The sequence below is a fragment of the Equus quagga genome, chromosome 1, assembly GCF_021613505.1.
Source record: "Equus quagga isolate Etosha38 chromosome 1, UCLA_HA_Equagga_1.0, whole genome shotgun sequence".
In the NCBI taxonomy this organism is placed as follows: Eukaryota; Metazoa; Chordata; class Mammalia; order Perissodactyla; family Equidae; genus Equus; species Equus quagga.
Window position 1 is genome coordinate 90,921,101 of NC_060267.1, and position 15,216 is coordinate 90,936,316.

At 60.1% G+C, this 15,216-nt stretch overlaps 1 protein-coding gene across 1 annotated transcript in view; it reads left to right on the top strand.

Moving 5' to 3' along the window:
• Nucleotides 1-15,216, top strand: part of ASS1 (argininosuccinate synthase 1) — a 54,048-nt gene that overhangs the window by 12,707 nt on the left and 26,125 nt on the right. The window contains exons 5-9 of the mRNA XM_046658713.1: nt 374-562; nt 6,535-6,591; nt 8,779-8,853; nt 12,056-12,126; nt 12,730-12,760. Coding sequence (XP_046514669.1) covers nt 374-562; nt 6,535-6,591; nt 8,779-8,853; nt 12,056-12,126; nt 12,730-12,760 — 423 coding nt within the window. The remainder of the gene's footprint in view (nt 1-373; nt 563-6,534; nt 6,592-8,778; nt 8,854-12,055; nt 12,127-12,729; nt 12,761-15,216) is intronic.

The following is a 15,216-nucleotide window of genomic DNA, read 5'->3' on the forward strand; positions in this document are numbered from 1 at the left end:
CAAACCCTGGGCTGCTGAAACAGAGCATACACACTCAACCACTAAGCCACTGGGCCAGGCCCAGATGGCAACTAAGTTGCATCTCAGGCCCACAATGCTGTGTTGGGAGGGATTTAAGGACCACATCTAGTTTCAGCTGGATGCTGTATCAAGATTGATTAGCAATGTCTGCCATGAGTGCAGGAGAGAAAGGGTTCTGTGTGCTGGATGGATTAGTGATGTCTGCTACAGATGCAGAAAGAGAAATGGAGGTACAGCTTGTCAGGATTCGTTTGCAGTGTCTGTCTTAGATGCAGGCCATTTGGGACCCCTGGGGCTCTGTCTTCCGACTGGGCTTGCCAAGGCTCCCTCTCATGGGCTCCTGTCCCCACAGGTGTTCATCGAGGACGTCAGCAGGGAGTTTGTGGAGGAGTTCATCTGGCCCGCCATCCAGTCCAGTGCCCTCTATGAGGACCGCTACCTCCTGGGCACATCTCTTGCCAGGCCCTGCATCGCCCGCAAACAGGTGGAAATCGCCCAGCGGGAAGGAGCCAAGTATGTGTCCCACGGCGCCACGGGAAAGGTAAGGTGGAGGACGGACGGCGCTGGGGCCGGCTGGGCAGAGGGAGGAGGGGGCACAGGCTCCTGGACGATGGACGGCCCTCGAGCGCTTGTAGGTTTTTCCCTAGAGCAGTCAGGCGTGCGGCCACCTGTCCAGCAGTAGAAGTGGTGAGTGTCAGGAGGACAGCCACGCCCCGAGCCCCGTGTGCTGGGAGTCCACTGGGCGTGTTCCACGTGCCGTGGGAGCCACGTCACCCCATTTGGCAAACTTGATCCTGAGGCTTGGGGACATTGCCACTGGCCAAGGTCACAGAGCGCATGTCACCATGTGATGCACTGGGAAGGGTCGGAAACCCCGAGTTAGCGGAGCGGGTTTTGAATCTCAGCTCTGCCCGGTCCTACTCACCCGTGTGCCCTTGGGTGAGGCCCTTCTGCTTCCTGAGCCTCAGTTTCTTCATTTGTGAAATGGGGGTAACACCCATCTTAGGGCTGTTATAACAAAGTGCCACAGACGGGGCAGCTGAAACGCCAGGAACGTGTTGTCTCACGGTTCTGGAGCCGGAAGTGCAGAATCAAGGGGTCAGCAGGGCCGGGCCCCCTCCGAAGGCTCTGGGGAGGAGCGCCCAGCCCCCCCCCCCGGCTCGGGCAGCTCAGGCCTGTGGCTCGTCGCTGCGTCGCTCGATCCTCCTCCTTCTCGTGGCTGTTCTCTCCCTGTGCATCTTCACGCCGGCTTCCCTCTATGTGTGTCTGCTTCTCAGTCCAGATTTCTCCTTTTTAGAGGGACCCCATTCACATTGGATGAGGACCCCCCGATGGCCTCGTCTTAACTTGGTGGCCTCTGTAAAGACCCTATTGTGATAAGATCGCATTCTGAGACCCCGGGAGCCAGGGCTTCAATTTGTCTTTTTGGGGGACACAGGTCAGCCTATGACCCACCCCTGCTTCCGGCCCTTGTGTGTGCCATTGCACGCTGATGGAGGACCCTGTGGGCTGTGAGGCAGGACAGCCCTCAGCACGCTGTCCTGAGGTGGCAGTGCCCAAGAAACAAGATCCTAACAATGTTGACAACTGTCAAGCGATGTTATTATAAAGAATCTGAGTCGTGAGCTCTCAAAGGCAGTGGCCACCACACCAATAGCCTGATCCAGGAGTCGGCTGCTTGACAACCGCACAGTCAGCAGACTCTGAACCTCCCCAGGGACGGGGAGCTCACTACCTTGCCAGCACACATGTGCTAACCTGACCCCGGCCCCCTGCCCTGGGCTGGTTGAGGCAGTGGTTGGGGGAACAGGTCCTGGTTCACTGTGACATAGGGACACTCAGCTGAGATTATGATGGAGGAGATGTGATTTGAGGGTGGCCTTGCAAACAGCCACTCCACCAGAATGGCCGTGGCTCCTGCCTTTGAAAGTTTGCACGTTCGTTCGTTCGCTTGGGCACTGGGTGTCTGTAAAAGATGGGGGGCGTGCAGGGTGTGGCAGCAGTGTCGAACTTCGTGGGCCCCTTCTCCTGCCCTCGGGGAGCCTGCATCCTAGCAAGAGAGAGGAGAATGGACACGTGATAAAGCAGCCGGATGGGGCCACACCAGGGGAGCCGTGGGGCCAGCAGGCAAGGGGCTGAGGGAAGGCTCTCTTACAGAGCACATCCCTGAAGGATGAGTATGGTGAATGAATAACGAGACACAGGCAGAGTGTGCCAGGCAGAGGGAACAGCCTATGCAAAGGCCTAGAGACTAGAGGCCTGTCTTGGAGCCTGGAGCAGGAGCTGTAGCCATAAGAGAAGCATTTGGTCAAGGCTGGGCCGTGGCTGTGCTATGGGGTTTGGCTTCGTCCTGAGGGCAATAGACCAGGAGGCACGGGACTGCCCCAGGCTGGATGGGGGGTGGCCAGCGACTCCCCCAGTGGGATACTCGGGTTGTTCTGGACTGAATGGTGGGCTTCTGTGGAAGGAGGGCACTGGGAGTGTGTCTTGCTCACACAAGCCCCAGTGTTCACGAATGCCCCAGTCGTGGGCACGTTTTGAATAGGATGGTGAGACATCAGATGAGGCATGGGCGCCCTGGGCTGTGGGACGGGCATGTGCAGGGTGCCTTCCACTCGAGGGTGGTGGGCGAGGCTGCAGGAGAACCCAAAGGTTTGGGACTCGGGGCTTGGGGCCATACATCCCTGCTCCCCCCCTTCCCGCTGGATGACTTCACCCCCGGGAGTCTCCATCTCCCCTCTGTTGAATGGGGATGCGATAGAACCAGCTCATGGGGCGGTCAGGAGCAATGAGCCGGATAATTCCAGGAAAGTGCTCAGCACGGGCCTGGCACGTAGAGAACAGTCAATGGAAGGGCAGTGCCCTAAGCGGACGGTTATCGGACCTCCCTGGGGGCCCCTGCAGGCAGGGGCAGGTCAGTGAGAACATGTGACCGCAGAATAAAGGAGCTTTCCAGCCATCTCATTGTCCATGGTGAAATGAGCTGGGCAGTGAGCTCCCTGTTCCAGGAGGTAGTCAAGCCGAGGCCAGGAGATCAGGATTCTGGAAGGGCTTCTATCTGGAGAAGCTCCCTCCAACAGTACCATCAGGGCTGAGGAGAGGTGGCATTCAGGGCCGATGGAGTGAATGGGCGGGTGTACGGGGGGGTCTGGCTCTGGCTTGGACTGTCCAGGGAGAGAGGCCATAGCCGCCGGCAGCTGTGTGCGTTGCTCCATTTGGCCACCAGAGGGCACCAGAGGCTTGGATTTGAGGCCTGTGGGGCTGACCCTGGGGAGTAGCCGCTGGAGGCCACGTCTGCCCGGGGTCCTCTGTTCCTCACTCTGGTCCTGCAAGGCTTTGGTTCTGAGAAGAACACCCTCTGCGGCCATGCTGTGGCCCCTGGGACTTGGTGATGTCCCTGCAGTTCACGTTCAGTGTCCAGAAGAGGGACAGTCAGACTTGAAACATCTCTGGGGCCTTGAAGACGAGCGGTGGGAAGGCCCCAGGGGTCAGGGATGGGGATGGGTGCAAGGGTCCCAGTGCTACCCTCGGCCCTCTTCTGGGGGTTGATGGGCAAGGTGTACGCCTATGCCTCAGTTTCCGCTTATTTACAGAAGCTGAAGCCTCCAAGAGCCTCCGGAGATAATTTCCTAGAACGTGGTGGGGGGCACAGGGGAGTACGAGGAAGGCCCAGGGTGGCGTCCAGAGAAATGCAAAGTTTAAGGCAGAGAGGTAGCGGGAAGGAGCGACTGGCCGCCTGCAGGGGTTAGTGGTCTGGTTGGCTCGGGGCGGGCATCAGTGACTGCACATCAGGAGGTGGGCGTCCGGATCGAGTGAGGCCGTGTGGTCCCAGGAGGCAGAACTAGGTTCATGTGGGGTGGGCCCGGGATGCTGGCAACCCCAGGGGCAGATCCCAGGAGCACCCTTGGCAGAACTTTCTGCAAGGAGTCCGCAATGAAGAGGAAGCTGGGGTGCACGCAGACTGCAGGGGGTCCTACAGACGCGGAGGAGGTCCCACACGCCGGTCCTGAGGTCCTGGCCACTTGGATAACTCAGCCGCTGGGCTTTCTCAGCTTCTGGCTCCTGAGGAGGGTGATGGAGAGAAGCATGGTCTCAGGGGTCCTTGTTCCAGCCTCATAGGTGTCGCCTTCATGCATCCATTCACTCGCTCCATGCACTGAGTGTTCACCCAGCACTGGCTCAGATGCGGGTACAGGAAGGGCTTGGAGAGGCACTTGGGGACAGTGATGCTGAGACATCTGGGAGAGCCAGAGTTAGCAGTGACACGAAGAGGGAAGGGCACCCCAGGCTGCAGGAGCAGCCCGTGCAAAAGCCTGGAGGCGAGAGGGAACTGCTCTCCCAGGGCCCAGCGAGGGCATCTCCTCTGCAGAGAAGAGCTGGGCTCCACCCCTCCACGTCCCCACCAGAGGGCTGTGCGGAAGCTGGGTGTCCCTTCCAGGGCCTCCTCCCTCCCCCGCAGCTTCGGAAGAGGGGCCTGGAAACATGAGCCCAAGACTCGGGCAGGGGTGCAGGGGGCAGGAGTTTTGTAAATGGCGCCATCTGTATGGCGAGCCGAGAAGCAGATGGGAGCAATCCCGGCGGACGCTGCGCCCATGCTCGCCCGCACCTGCGTGTGTATCAGCACGTGGACGTGTGTGTGACAGCCATGGCCCTCCGACCTGGCCGGGGAGCTGCCAGGCGCTGCCCCGGGGTTGAGAAGGGAATGGCTGCGTGGGCCGCGGCCCTTGTCTGAGACAGAGCTGGAAGCAAGGGAGCCTGCGTGTTTGGCTTCTGTGAGGGTCTCTGGCTGGAGAGCAGATGGGTGTCCCCATGCGGGTCCGGGTGGGTAGACACCAGCTTGGTGCTCCTGTCCGAGGACACACAAGCCGCCATTGTCCTGGGGAAACATGAAGCCGTGGGGCCAAAATCGCCAGGGCATGCAACACCACGTGCTTTACAAATGTAAAATGAGTCTGCTTTGTATTTTAACTGCCACTGTTCCCGGAACTGTGCTGGCCATGGGTCCTCAGGCAATTGTTACCACCCCGCGCCTCAGTTTCCCCATCCGTAAGATGGGGACAATAATAGCCTCAGGGGGTTGCTGTAAGCCTGCAGCTCGCTGTGTAGGGAGCTCAGATGAGTCACCTGAATGTGAGCCATTATGATGGGAGTGTTGCCTTCTGGCTGTGTGACCCTGGGCAAGTGACTTCACCTCTCTGAGCCTCGCTTTCCTCATCTGTAAAATAGTGTTAAAAACCCCACGGGCTCCAGGTGGCTCTCCCGGGTGACAGCCAGCGCACAGTAGGTGCTCATTAAAGGGACTGAAGGGAGGGTGGGGGGGGGGGCCGGTCTGGCACAGCTCGTGGCCCCGGGAGACGTTGGAGAACAGCTTCAGCCCCTCAGCTCCTGGCTCTGCCGAGAGGGGCTGAAACCTGTCTTTCTGCGTCGCCTGACAAGACTCTGGAAAATGACATGTTACTCCCGCCGCTGCCGGGCCGCGCCGTGCAGTTTTCACAGTAGGCGGAAGGTCCCTCTGTTATTTCCACAGCGCTCCCGGCTCCCTCTGCCGCCCAGCTGATGGGAGGCAGGCAGGACGTCGCCGCCATTGTCTCCCGGCCCAGGCTGGGCTGGCTGAGGCCCGAGCGGGGGTGGCCTCCTCCCTCCTTCCCATCGGCGGCTCCCTGGGGCGCCCGGCGAGTGTCCATCTTACAGCAGAGGACACAGGCTCAGCATCAGGGCCGCCTGCCGCCTGCACAAGGACGATGCGGGCAGGGGGGCGTACCAGGCCAGCTCTGTGCCCTTGAACGAATGAGTCCCTTTCCCTGTCTGGGCCTCAGTTTACCTGTCTGTGCAGAGAGGAGCCGAGGAGCAAAGGGACCCGAGTGGTCACGTATCCACCCCTCTCCCAACCAGTCGCTATAAAGATGGGGAAACTGAGGCTCGGGGAGGAGACAGCAGTCCCAGTGTTATGGACCTAGGAGGTCAAAGCACATGAACTTGATCTCTGGGTCGGGGTGAGGAGGCCAGGCACTGGGGCCTTCAGGAAGAGGCTGTGGTGTGCGTAGCTCGGGGGCTTCCTGGAGAAGGAGTCTCAGCGGGGCCAGGCCCCACCCTGCACACGTGTGACCTCCCGAAGTGTGCATGTATGTGATGAGGTGTGTGCACACCCCAAATGTTCCCAGGCATGTGCACCCTGCACCCTGCCACACGCTGGACTCACGGGCGTCCTGTCCTGCACGCCTGCGCACCCACCCAGCTCGGCTCCGTCCTCCGAGTCCTGGGTTCGAGTTCTGACCACACTTTCAGGGCAGGAGCTGGTGTTTCCTCTCCAAGAAAGCCCAGTTCTCATCTTTAAAACTGGCTGATAATAGCACCCACCTGAGGAAGTCGTGAGGTTGGAGGTGAGTGAGAAGAGAACCATCCAGGGGCCTGGCTCAGCAGCCCTCAGGCTTCCTGTCAAAGGCCACAGGGCACTGCCCCTGCCCCACCCCCACCCCATTCATGGCTCCTGACCACCCCGATTCCATGTTTCAGGGGAACGACCAGATCCGATTTGAGCTCACCTGCTACTCGCTGGCCCCCCAGATTAAGGTAAAATGTTGCTTCTCCCCTCGGGGTGGGCGCTGGGGGCCGCAGTTCCTGGGGGGCGGGCCACAGGGTTCTGCGGGCAGGGACCTCGTGCTCCTGCATCTTCTCTGGTGGGTGGTGGCCCTTTCCATAGAGAGCTGCCGTCGCCCACGCCGGCTGCAGGGGCACCGCCCTCTCTCCCTGACCGTTTGTCCTTCCCAGGGGTGCTACCCAGGCACCTGGGTAGGCCGGGGAGGTGATAGAAAGACGTGGCTGCTCTTCAGCCCGTGTCCTTGGCGTCCCCAGGCCTGGCGTCCTGGGTGCGGGTGGGAACAGTTCTGGGACATGGTCAGCTGCTGTCTGGGCTGCTTATAGCCTTCCCAGCCCTGGTCATGGCGACCCAGCTAAGGCCCTGGCTCCTCGCCGGCTGCCTGAGCCCAGACCCCCTGGCGTCTTGGATCCTTTCCTGGGAGGGGAGTCACAGGATCTTGGGGGAATCCACCTCCTCTGCCCGTAGCACGCCCCTCAGGCATGAGGCCCTCATCAGTTCCGTTCAGCCTGCATCTAGTGGCCCTGCCCCCTCCAGCCTGCCCTTGGACCTGGGCCTGTGTCGGTCCATCCATTCGTCCAGCCCTTCACTCATTCGTTGATTCAGTATTTACGGAGTGCGTGCTCAGCGCGGGCCTCCGGCCGGGCTCCAGGCAGACAGTGCACAGGCCGAGCAGTGGAAACATAATGCGCGCCACTAACGTGAGCCCCATGGGCAATTAACATTTTTCTAGTGGCCGCGTAAAAAAGATAAAAAGCAACAGGTGACATCAGTTTAATAATACAGTTTACGGAATCTAGGCATCCCAAAGGGTGTCATTCAACATGTCATTGATGTAAAAAAGTTATTAAGATGTTTCACTTTTGTTTTTGTACCGAGTCTTCGAGGTCCAGTTTCTGCTTTACACCAGCACATCCAGTTAGGACCAGCCACGTGTCAGCTGTGGCTCCTGGCTGCCATTGGACAGCACAGGTGTCGGTCTGAGCTCCTTTGAGGCCACTTTGGGTGAAACCACAGAAGATGTGCCCCGTCCCAAGTCCCCAGGGGGCTCTAAGGGGTTCCATTTTTTTTCTTTTAAGTGGAATATCTTTGTCTGTCCCTTTAACCAGCCAACAGCTGTTTGCAGGGTCCAAGTGGCCTGGAGGTGAGCTGTAATGAGCTCTAATGATCTATTTTGACCCCAAACACCAGGGGCTGAGAAGCCCTCAGGCAGTGGCTGCCTCTTGACTTGCTGCAGGCCGGTGGGCATGGGGACCCTCCCCCAATCTGTGCTCCCACAGCAGCTTAGGGGGCCAGAGTGTCCGGCGTCTGGGTCTTTGTCTGCAGAGGCGACGCCCAGGGGCTGGCATGGGGTGGGGGCAGAGCCCAAGCTGGTGTCTGGGAGCTGGGATGAGGCCAGAGGGTGGTCCTGGTGCTCTGGTCGGGGGCTGCTCACTTGGGGCTAGGGAACCCCTTCTCCCCGCCTGACCCCCATTCTGGGCTCCACAGCCCAGAAATCAGACTGGCTTTTCCATCTGGAGGACACTCCCACCCTCTTGGTGGCTCTTCTTGGGCACATGTTCCTGGCACCCCCAGGCTGGTGGGCCCCTGGTGGAATGAGCTCGGTCCCCCAAGTCAGACTCCAGCTCCCCCCGACTCCTCTCCCTTCGCCACCCAGAGCAGCTCTCAGGTGTGGAAGGAAGGGGAGCAGGAGAAGTTGGGGGGGCGTGTATATCCTCTCCGGGCCTCCCTATCCTGGAGCAGGGCCAGACCGGGCGACTGCAGCCCCGCCACCCTCCCTTACTCCCCAGGGGTGTCCTGGCCCTCCAGCCAGGGTGCTAGCAAGGACCTTGAGGGCTGTCTAGGTCAAACCCTCAGGTCTCAATTGGGGAGACTGAGGCCCAGAGAGGCAGGGACCTGCCCGGGGCACAAGGCCGTTCTGCCATGGAGCTTGGGCCTGTCCACAGCCACCCCCAGTGTGGCAGACCCCACTCTTCCCCTCCCTAATGGGGTCCCCTGCCCACCCCCCGTGGACTGCATCTCCTCTGGGGACACAACAGGAGGCCTCCCAGGTGCGTATCAGAGCCCCAAGCCCCTTAACAGAGAGGCCAGCTCTGTAGTTTAAGGGCCAAGCGAAGCCAGCAGCTGGGCCCTCGCGGTTCTGACTCTGTGCCCCTGTGCAGGTCATCGCTCCCTGGAGGATGCCCGAGTTCTACAACCGGTTCCAGGGCCGCAACGATCTGATGGAGTATGCAAAGGTAGGGCCGTCTCCACCGCCATCCGGCCCTTGCCTCCTGCCTTCCCAGCACATCCCTCTCTGGGCACTACCTTAGCCAGTGTGGCGAGGCCAGGACTGAGCCGCAAGCCTGGGGAACTGACTCTCTGCCCGGGCTGCCCTCCGTGGCACCTGTCCCCTGAGCCAGCCCCACAGAGGTGTGGTCCCTGCCTGAGCTGGGCCTCTCCAAGGGGAGTCCCCAGTCCGTCAAGCCAGAGGGCACCGGGCCCCCCGTGCCTCCCGTTCTCCTGCCACCTCTGCTGTGTGTCACTCGGGATGGCCGGGGGTGTGAGCAAGGCCATTCTCTGCCCCTCAACTACCTGGCAGCTAATCGTCCCCAGTGCTTTCCCGGGAACAGGTAGGCGCTCCGAGGGGCAGGGGCAGACAAAGGCCTTTGTGGCGCCAGCCCTTTTGAAGTACAAGTTGCAAGAAAACATATTAGAAGTTTTGCATCAAGATCCTTAGCCGCGCCCCAGGGTACCTTTCTTTTTAGCGACTCGATGGCAGCCCTTGACAAACAGCTTCAATCAATCAGATGGGGAAAAGCAACGCGGTGCACACACCAGAAAATTGCTCAGGTTTTTAAATAGCAGTCGCCAGGGCTGGCTGCGAGCTCTTGCCGCTGCCGCCGAGGTGCCGCGTGGCGGGGGGACGCCGCGGGGACCCAGCCCTGCCCCTGCCGCCAGCATCCCATTAAGACCTGGAGCGCTTGAGGAAAGATCTCCTCCACCATCTGTTGTTTTATTATTAAGAGGGGAGTTTACAAGAGCAAGCCCATATGTTGCCAAACAAATTCTCAAATAGCGGAGCTATTAAGGGAACTGGCTTGGCGAGGCTTTTTCCCACTTCGTCTCCTTGATACGGAAGATGAAGCACGTTTCGTCTTTAAGAATAAGGAACCGGAGCCCCCGCCCCGTCTGCATTCTCGCGCCTGGGGTCGGTCGTGGTTCCCGCGAGGCCCGGCTGACCTGGCCGCCGCCCTGCGTTTCCGTGAACCGGCGACAAGCTGCTCCTGGCTTTCCCGGCGCCCAGGAGCTTCAGGAGTGTTGTTGTCCCTGCTTCCCAGATTTGGGGAGAAGTTGATTCACTCAGCTTCCATCTCCAATAACCTTTTGAACAGGAAGGTTTGCCCAGGAAGGATGGGCCTGGCCTGGGCCCCTCCGCCGCCCGCCGTCTCTCAGAGGCTGGTGTCGGCGCTGCGTGCCGGGACATCGGCCCTTTCTAGGAGGGAGGCAGGTTTTCTGCACCCAGGAAATGACTAGAATAACTGAGCAGCCACGAGGCTTTGTCCAAAATTCAGAGGCAGGCACGATCGGATTCAGCTGAGACAAAAATCAGTGGGGCTTGAGAATTCTGCTTTCAAGACCTGGAAGTCACCACGGCCGAAAGGTGCCGTAGGAGGCGCGCGAAAACACGAATTCACTTCACTTTCCATCTCCCCCGGAGTCCATCACCCAAGGGAAAAACATTGAGGACCACCCCATCCTTATCTTGCCACCAGAATTAATTTTTTTTTAAAGCCAGCCTACAAGGTCAGGAGCTGGAAAGCAGGGCAGTGTCCTGTCTGCACATTGAAGGTGCTTGAGTTTCCCCTGGGGGCGGGGGGTGGTGGTGGGGGGACGACACATCTCTCTGGTCAGGGACTGTCACTATTTTTGGCGTTTGTGTGCATCTCCCTGCCGAGCAGGGGCTGCCGTCCTGTTCCTCTTCCTTCCTTCCCTCCCCTTCTCCTCTCCTTGCTTGGACGGAGGCCCAGTGGGAAAGACAGAGGCGAGAGTGTTTCCACCCCAGTCCCCAGAACAAGGCTCCAGGGAACCTGTCCGCCGGTTCTCGCTGCCCCCAGCCTGGGGATTCCAGCCCGTCTCACACGGGGCCCTGGTCCCCACACCTGGCCCGCTCTACCTGGAGAGAGCACAGGGCGAGCGTGTGGATTTGACTTTGGGCAACTTTAGGGGGACAAGTGGCCCCCCCAACGTGGAGCAGCCTCTAAAGGAGGTGCTCGCGTTTGCCTGTGTGGTTTAAATTGAAGACTCCACAAATTCTAGAGTAGATATGAGCTGTTACTTTCAAAATGAGTCTTCTGGTAAAGGTTGGAAAAAACCCAGAGAGTTTTAGCCTAATTTACTTTGAAATAAATAAAGTGGTGATGAAGGAAACACGGCAGCTCCCTGGAGGAGGCCTCTAGAAGCTTGCAGTCGTGGGAACGAGAGAAGAGCCCCATCAGGAGAGATGGGGAAGATGCCAGGGGAGGCTCGGACCAAAAGGGGGCCTGGGAGGCAGAGCATCTGATCTCGCTGGCTTAAAGGGACTGGGCTGGGCCACTCGGCTGCCTTCTGTGCCCGGTAAGCAGAGGATGGGAAGGCAAAACACAGTGCATGTGCTGGACTCCAACCAGGTGTCAGCCAGGGCAGCACGGGGCCACGAAGGGAGCCAGCCTCCTCTCCAGTCCGAAAGGCTGAGTGAGCTAGGCCTTCAGAGTCCCCAGGAAGCTTTCAGGCCCAGGGTCTCTGTGGGGAGGGGTTTTCTCCTTGAACGATGGATGGATCATTTGGAAGCAAAACGTAATCAGAACCAGTGGGGAGGACAGGCCGTCTTCCCGGGTTGTTCCCTTTCAGGGTTGCAGAGGGATGTGTGTGCTGATGGTGCTAGGCAGGAGGAGACGGGTGGCTTCCAGAAAGTACCGTGAGCTAGAAGCACTCATGGGCGTCTCTCCTTTCCTTGGGTCGACATGAAGCACCCATGTGGGCGCAGACACCTTGGTTGAGATCCTCAGTGGAAGTTCCATCCACTCCAGCCCCCGGTTCATAGGGTCACAGCTGGGACCAGCCGGTGGTGCTGGGAGACCCTCGGAACACTGCCTGCACTCTAAGTGCTTCAGTGGCCCTTGAAGGGTAGACTGAGGATCTTCTGGAAGGAACCTCCAGGGTCAGCATCTGGTCTGTGACATCTCAGACGCGTGATCTTGTAGTTTCCGCAGGGGCACGTCCAGCGCTGCGGCCCTCGCTCCCTCCCCGGTCAGCCTGGGCAAGAGGGAGGAGACCAGGGGTGGTCCAGGGGCTTGACTGCACGGGGGCCAGAGTTTGGGGATGTCTGCGACCTTGAAAGAAAACCAAGGCAGCTGGTCCTGACCCTCGCCTCTCCTTCAAGCTGCCTCACGCCTGCCCTGTGTCGCCTCTTGCCTGCAGCAACATGGAATCCCCATCCCGGTCACCCCCAAGAACCCCTGGAGCATGGATGAGAACCTCATGCACATCAGGTAAGACACGGCCCACCTGTCCACCGCTCTGTCCGTCAGTGAGCACCTGCCTGTGCCAGGCTGGGCTGTCATTTTAACCTGATGCGCGTGGTCCCTGCCCTCACAGAGCCTGGGGCGGGGGTTGGGGGGGGGGTCCGGGGGGGGAAAGCCCTTTTCCCCCCCCGCTCTTGGGGGGTGGGCGGGGGGCCGGGGGGGGGGGGGGGGGGGTGGAGACAATGGACACCTGGCCTGGACTGGGCTATCAGGGAAGACATCCCAGAGGAAGTGGCATTTGTGGTTGAAACCGCAAGGATGAAGAGGGATAGGCAGGGTGCAGAAAGAGCATTTAAAGCAGAGGGAACAGCATGTGCAAAGGCCCCCCAGATGGAGAGCTCCGAGACTGTGCCCCAGAAGACCGAAGGGAGCATCCAGGCTTTTCCATGCAACCTGCAGCTCCTGCAGCCAACTGGGTTGGGCCCAGAATGCTCCAGGCAGGGTTGGCAGCAGTTGCTTTTGCCGAGAGTAAAGGACAGACCGGACTTGTGTTGGGGGTGAGGATGTGCGTGGCGTAGCTGTGTCCCTCTGCCCTCCCCGACTGACCCCGTCTTCCCTCTCCCTCTGCAGCTACGAGGCTGGAATCCTGGAGAACCCCAAGGTAACCCCCCCTTTCCTGCGAGCCACTCTCTTCGGGGATAGCCGCTCCGTGCCGATGCCCTCTGATGTGTTTGTAGCCTAATTTGAAATTTCATGGGGGGCTGGACATGGGGCTGGGGCCGGCCCTGCCTGTGTTCCCCGACCCTCTGCTCCGGCCCCCCCCTCCGCCAGCCCCTCCACACTGCCTTTTAAGATCCACCCCCCCTTCCCTGCAGCTCTTTTTCTAATTGCCACCGGGATGAATGGGGGAAGGAAATATTTCAGGGCAGCAGAGAGCGAGCGGTCGGTCGGGAGACAATAAAGGAGCAATTAGGCAGATGAGGCGCTCGCGGGAGGGCCCAGCCTGTGCCCACCAGCTCTCAGGCCGCGCTGCCGCCAGGGGAGGGGGAGGTGGCACAGATTCGAGCCTCAGGACCCATTTGTCTGATTTGCGCTCCGCGGCCGCCCTGATCCCTGTCGCCAGCCTCCCAGGCTGGCTGGGCTGGGCCTTGCCCCATTTGAAGTTTAGGATTTCTCTCCCTGGGGGGTTTCCCTTTGTATCTGCCCCTGCCCACCGCGGGAGATGGGGGAGGCAGGGTGAAATCTATCCTGGGAAGAGAGAAATCTCTTTGTCCCTGAGGGAATGTGTCTCCGTTCCCTGGCTCAGCCCCATACCCACGCAGGCGGGGCGGCTGGTTTGGGGGTGGGGTGGGCTGCCTGGCTGCCGCTGGGGTAGAAGGGTGCTGGGGTGCACTCGGGCAGCTGGGCCTGGAGATCCAAGAGGGCCAGCTGAAGGGGAGGATGCCTGGGTGGCTTGGGGAGGGTGGGGAGAGCTGGAGCCCTGCCCGGCGGGCGTCCCAGGATGGCTCCCCGACAGGGACCAAGGCTCCTGGTCATCTTGGCCATAATATAATCCTGGGGCCAGGCCCGGGTTAGCGTTCTCCTGGCTTGTGTTCGTTGGCTCTTGGCTGTGAGAGCCCCAGGGCACCAGCTGCTCAGTGAGTCACCCCATCTCAGGAGCTGGCCCTCCAGCCTCTCTGGTTCCCCCACTGCCCACGCCTGCTCCTCCTCCCCGCTCACCCTGCTGGGCCCAACCGTGTCACTCAAGAGAGCCCACACCCGTGCCGCCTGGGGACTGATGGCCCCACGGGGCTGCTGCCTGCTGGCCACAGGTTTTTCCAGTTCATGCTCTGCTGACCCCACGACACTCAGGCCAGCCACCCCTAATTAGCCAGTCAGTCAGCACCAAGGGGGGCGTGAGAGCAGAGTGGCTTCAAGGCAGCATGTCACCCTGGCCTGCTGGGCCCCGGGCATGCTGGGAAGCCACTCCCCACCCCTTCTCAAGCAGCCTGTGGTGCTCACCTCAGGACTGGGGAGCAGAGCCGAGGCCAGAAGGGAAATCACCCCTCACAGTGCTGGGGCGCAGGTCCTGTGTGACCATGGGACGGTGTCCCTGTCTCTCAGGGCTCCTGTCTAATGAGAGCAGTAGATGGATAAGTATGTGCTAAAGAGCATCTTTTTGAGGATTCTGCCGCCATCAAGGTAGGAAGGTTAATGCTTGGGTCCCAGAGATCGGAAACCTAAGTATGATCCCAACTCTGCTTCTATTGCTGTGCAACCTTGGGCAAGTTGCCCAACCTCTCTGAGCCTCCAATTCCTCATGGAGTGGGAAACCCCAGCACTTCCCTCCTGGAGCATCAAAAGCGCTTGGCCTGTCCCTGGCACAGGGCGAGGCCTCAGTCATGGAGCCGGGGGTCCCGCCCTCCCTTCTCAGGCTGGCTAAGATCCTTTTGGGAGCCAGAGGCCACGGTCCTCTCAGGATCCCTCTCATCAGGCAGGAAAAGCTGGGCTTGCTGTGAGTCGAGGGGAAACATCACCCCTACGGAGAAGTGTGGGGCCGGGCCAAAGAACCCAAAGTCCAGCTTTGCCAGCCTGCCCTGTGGGCTCCCCCAGGCTAAACTCCGGGACCCTCCCTTGCATCTCTGGATCTGTGTGGGTGGAGATGGGTGGTCCTCCCATCACCACCCTTAGATCGCGGGAACAGAGGAAGCAACAGCCAGGGGCCGGCGGGGGTGCGGTGCTCCCCTCCACCGCGGAGAAACGCTGCGCCCCAGGCAGCCCCGGCCCCCTGGGGAGGAGCTGGGGAGACACAGCTTACGGCCGTGGTGCCCCCTCCCCCTCTCCAAAAAAAGCCGGAGACCTGCCGCGGGGAGGGTTTGCAGGCAGATGGCGGAGCCATTTTCTGCCTCCGTGAGGGCTGATTGAAGGGCAATGAGGCAGCTAATGCGAAGAAAGATAGAAATTTACTTGCTTTAACTTCATACGGCCCACAGTGAAAGAGTTCATTCAGCCGCCGGCCCGCCATGGCTGATGGATGAATAAACCATTCGCAGCATCGATCATGCCTCTACATCATGGTTTAGTTCATGGGCCATTTGCTTCCAATTTCTCCTTCCCGGCCCTGGTTCATGCTTTCTT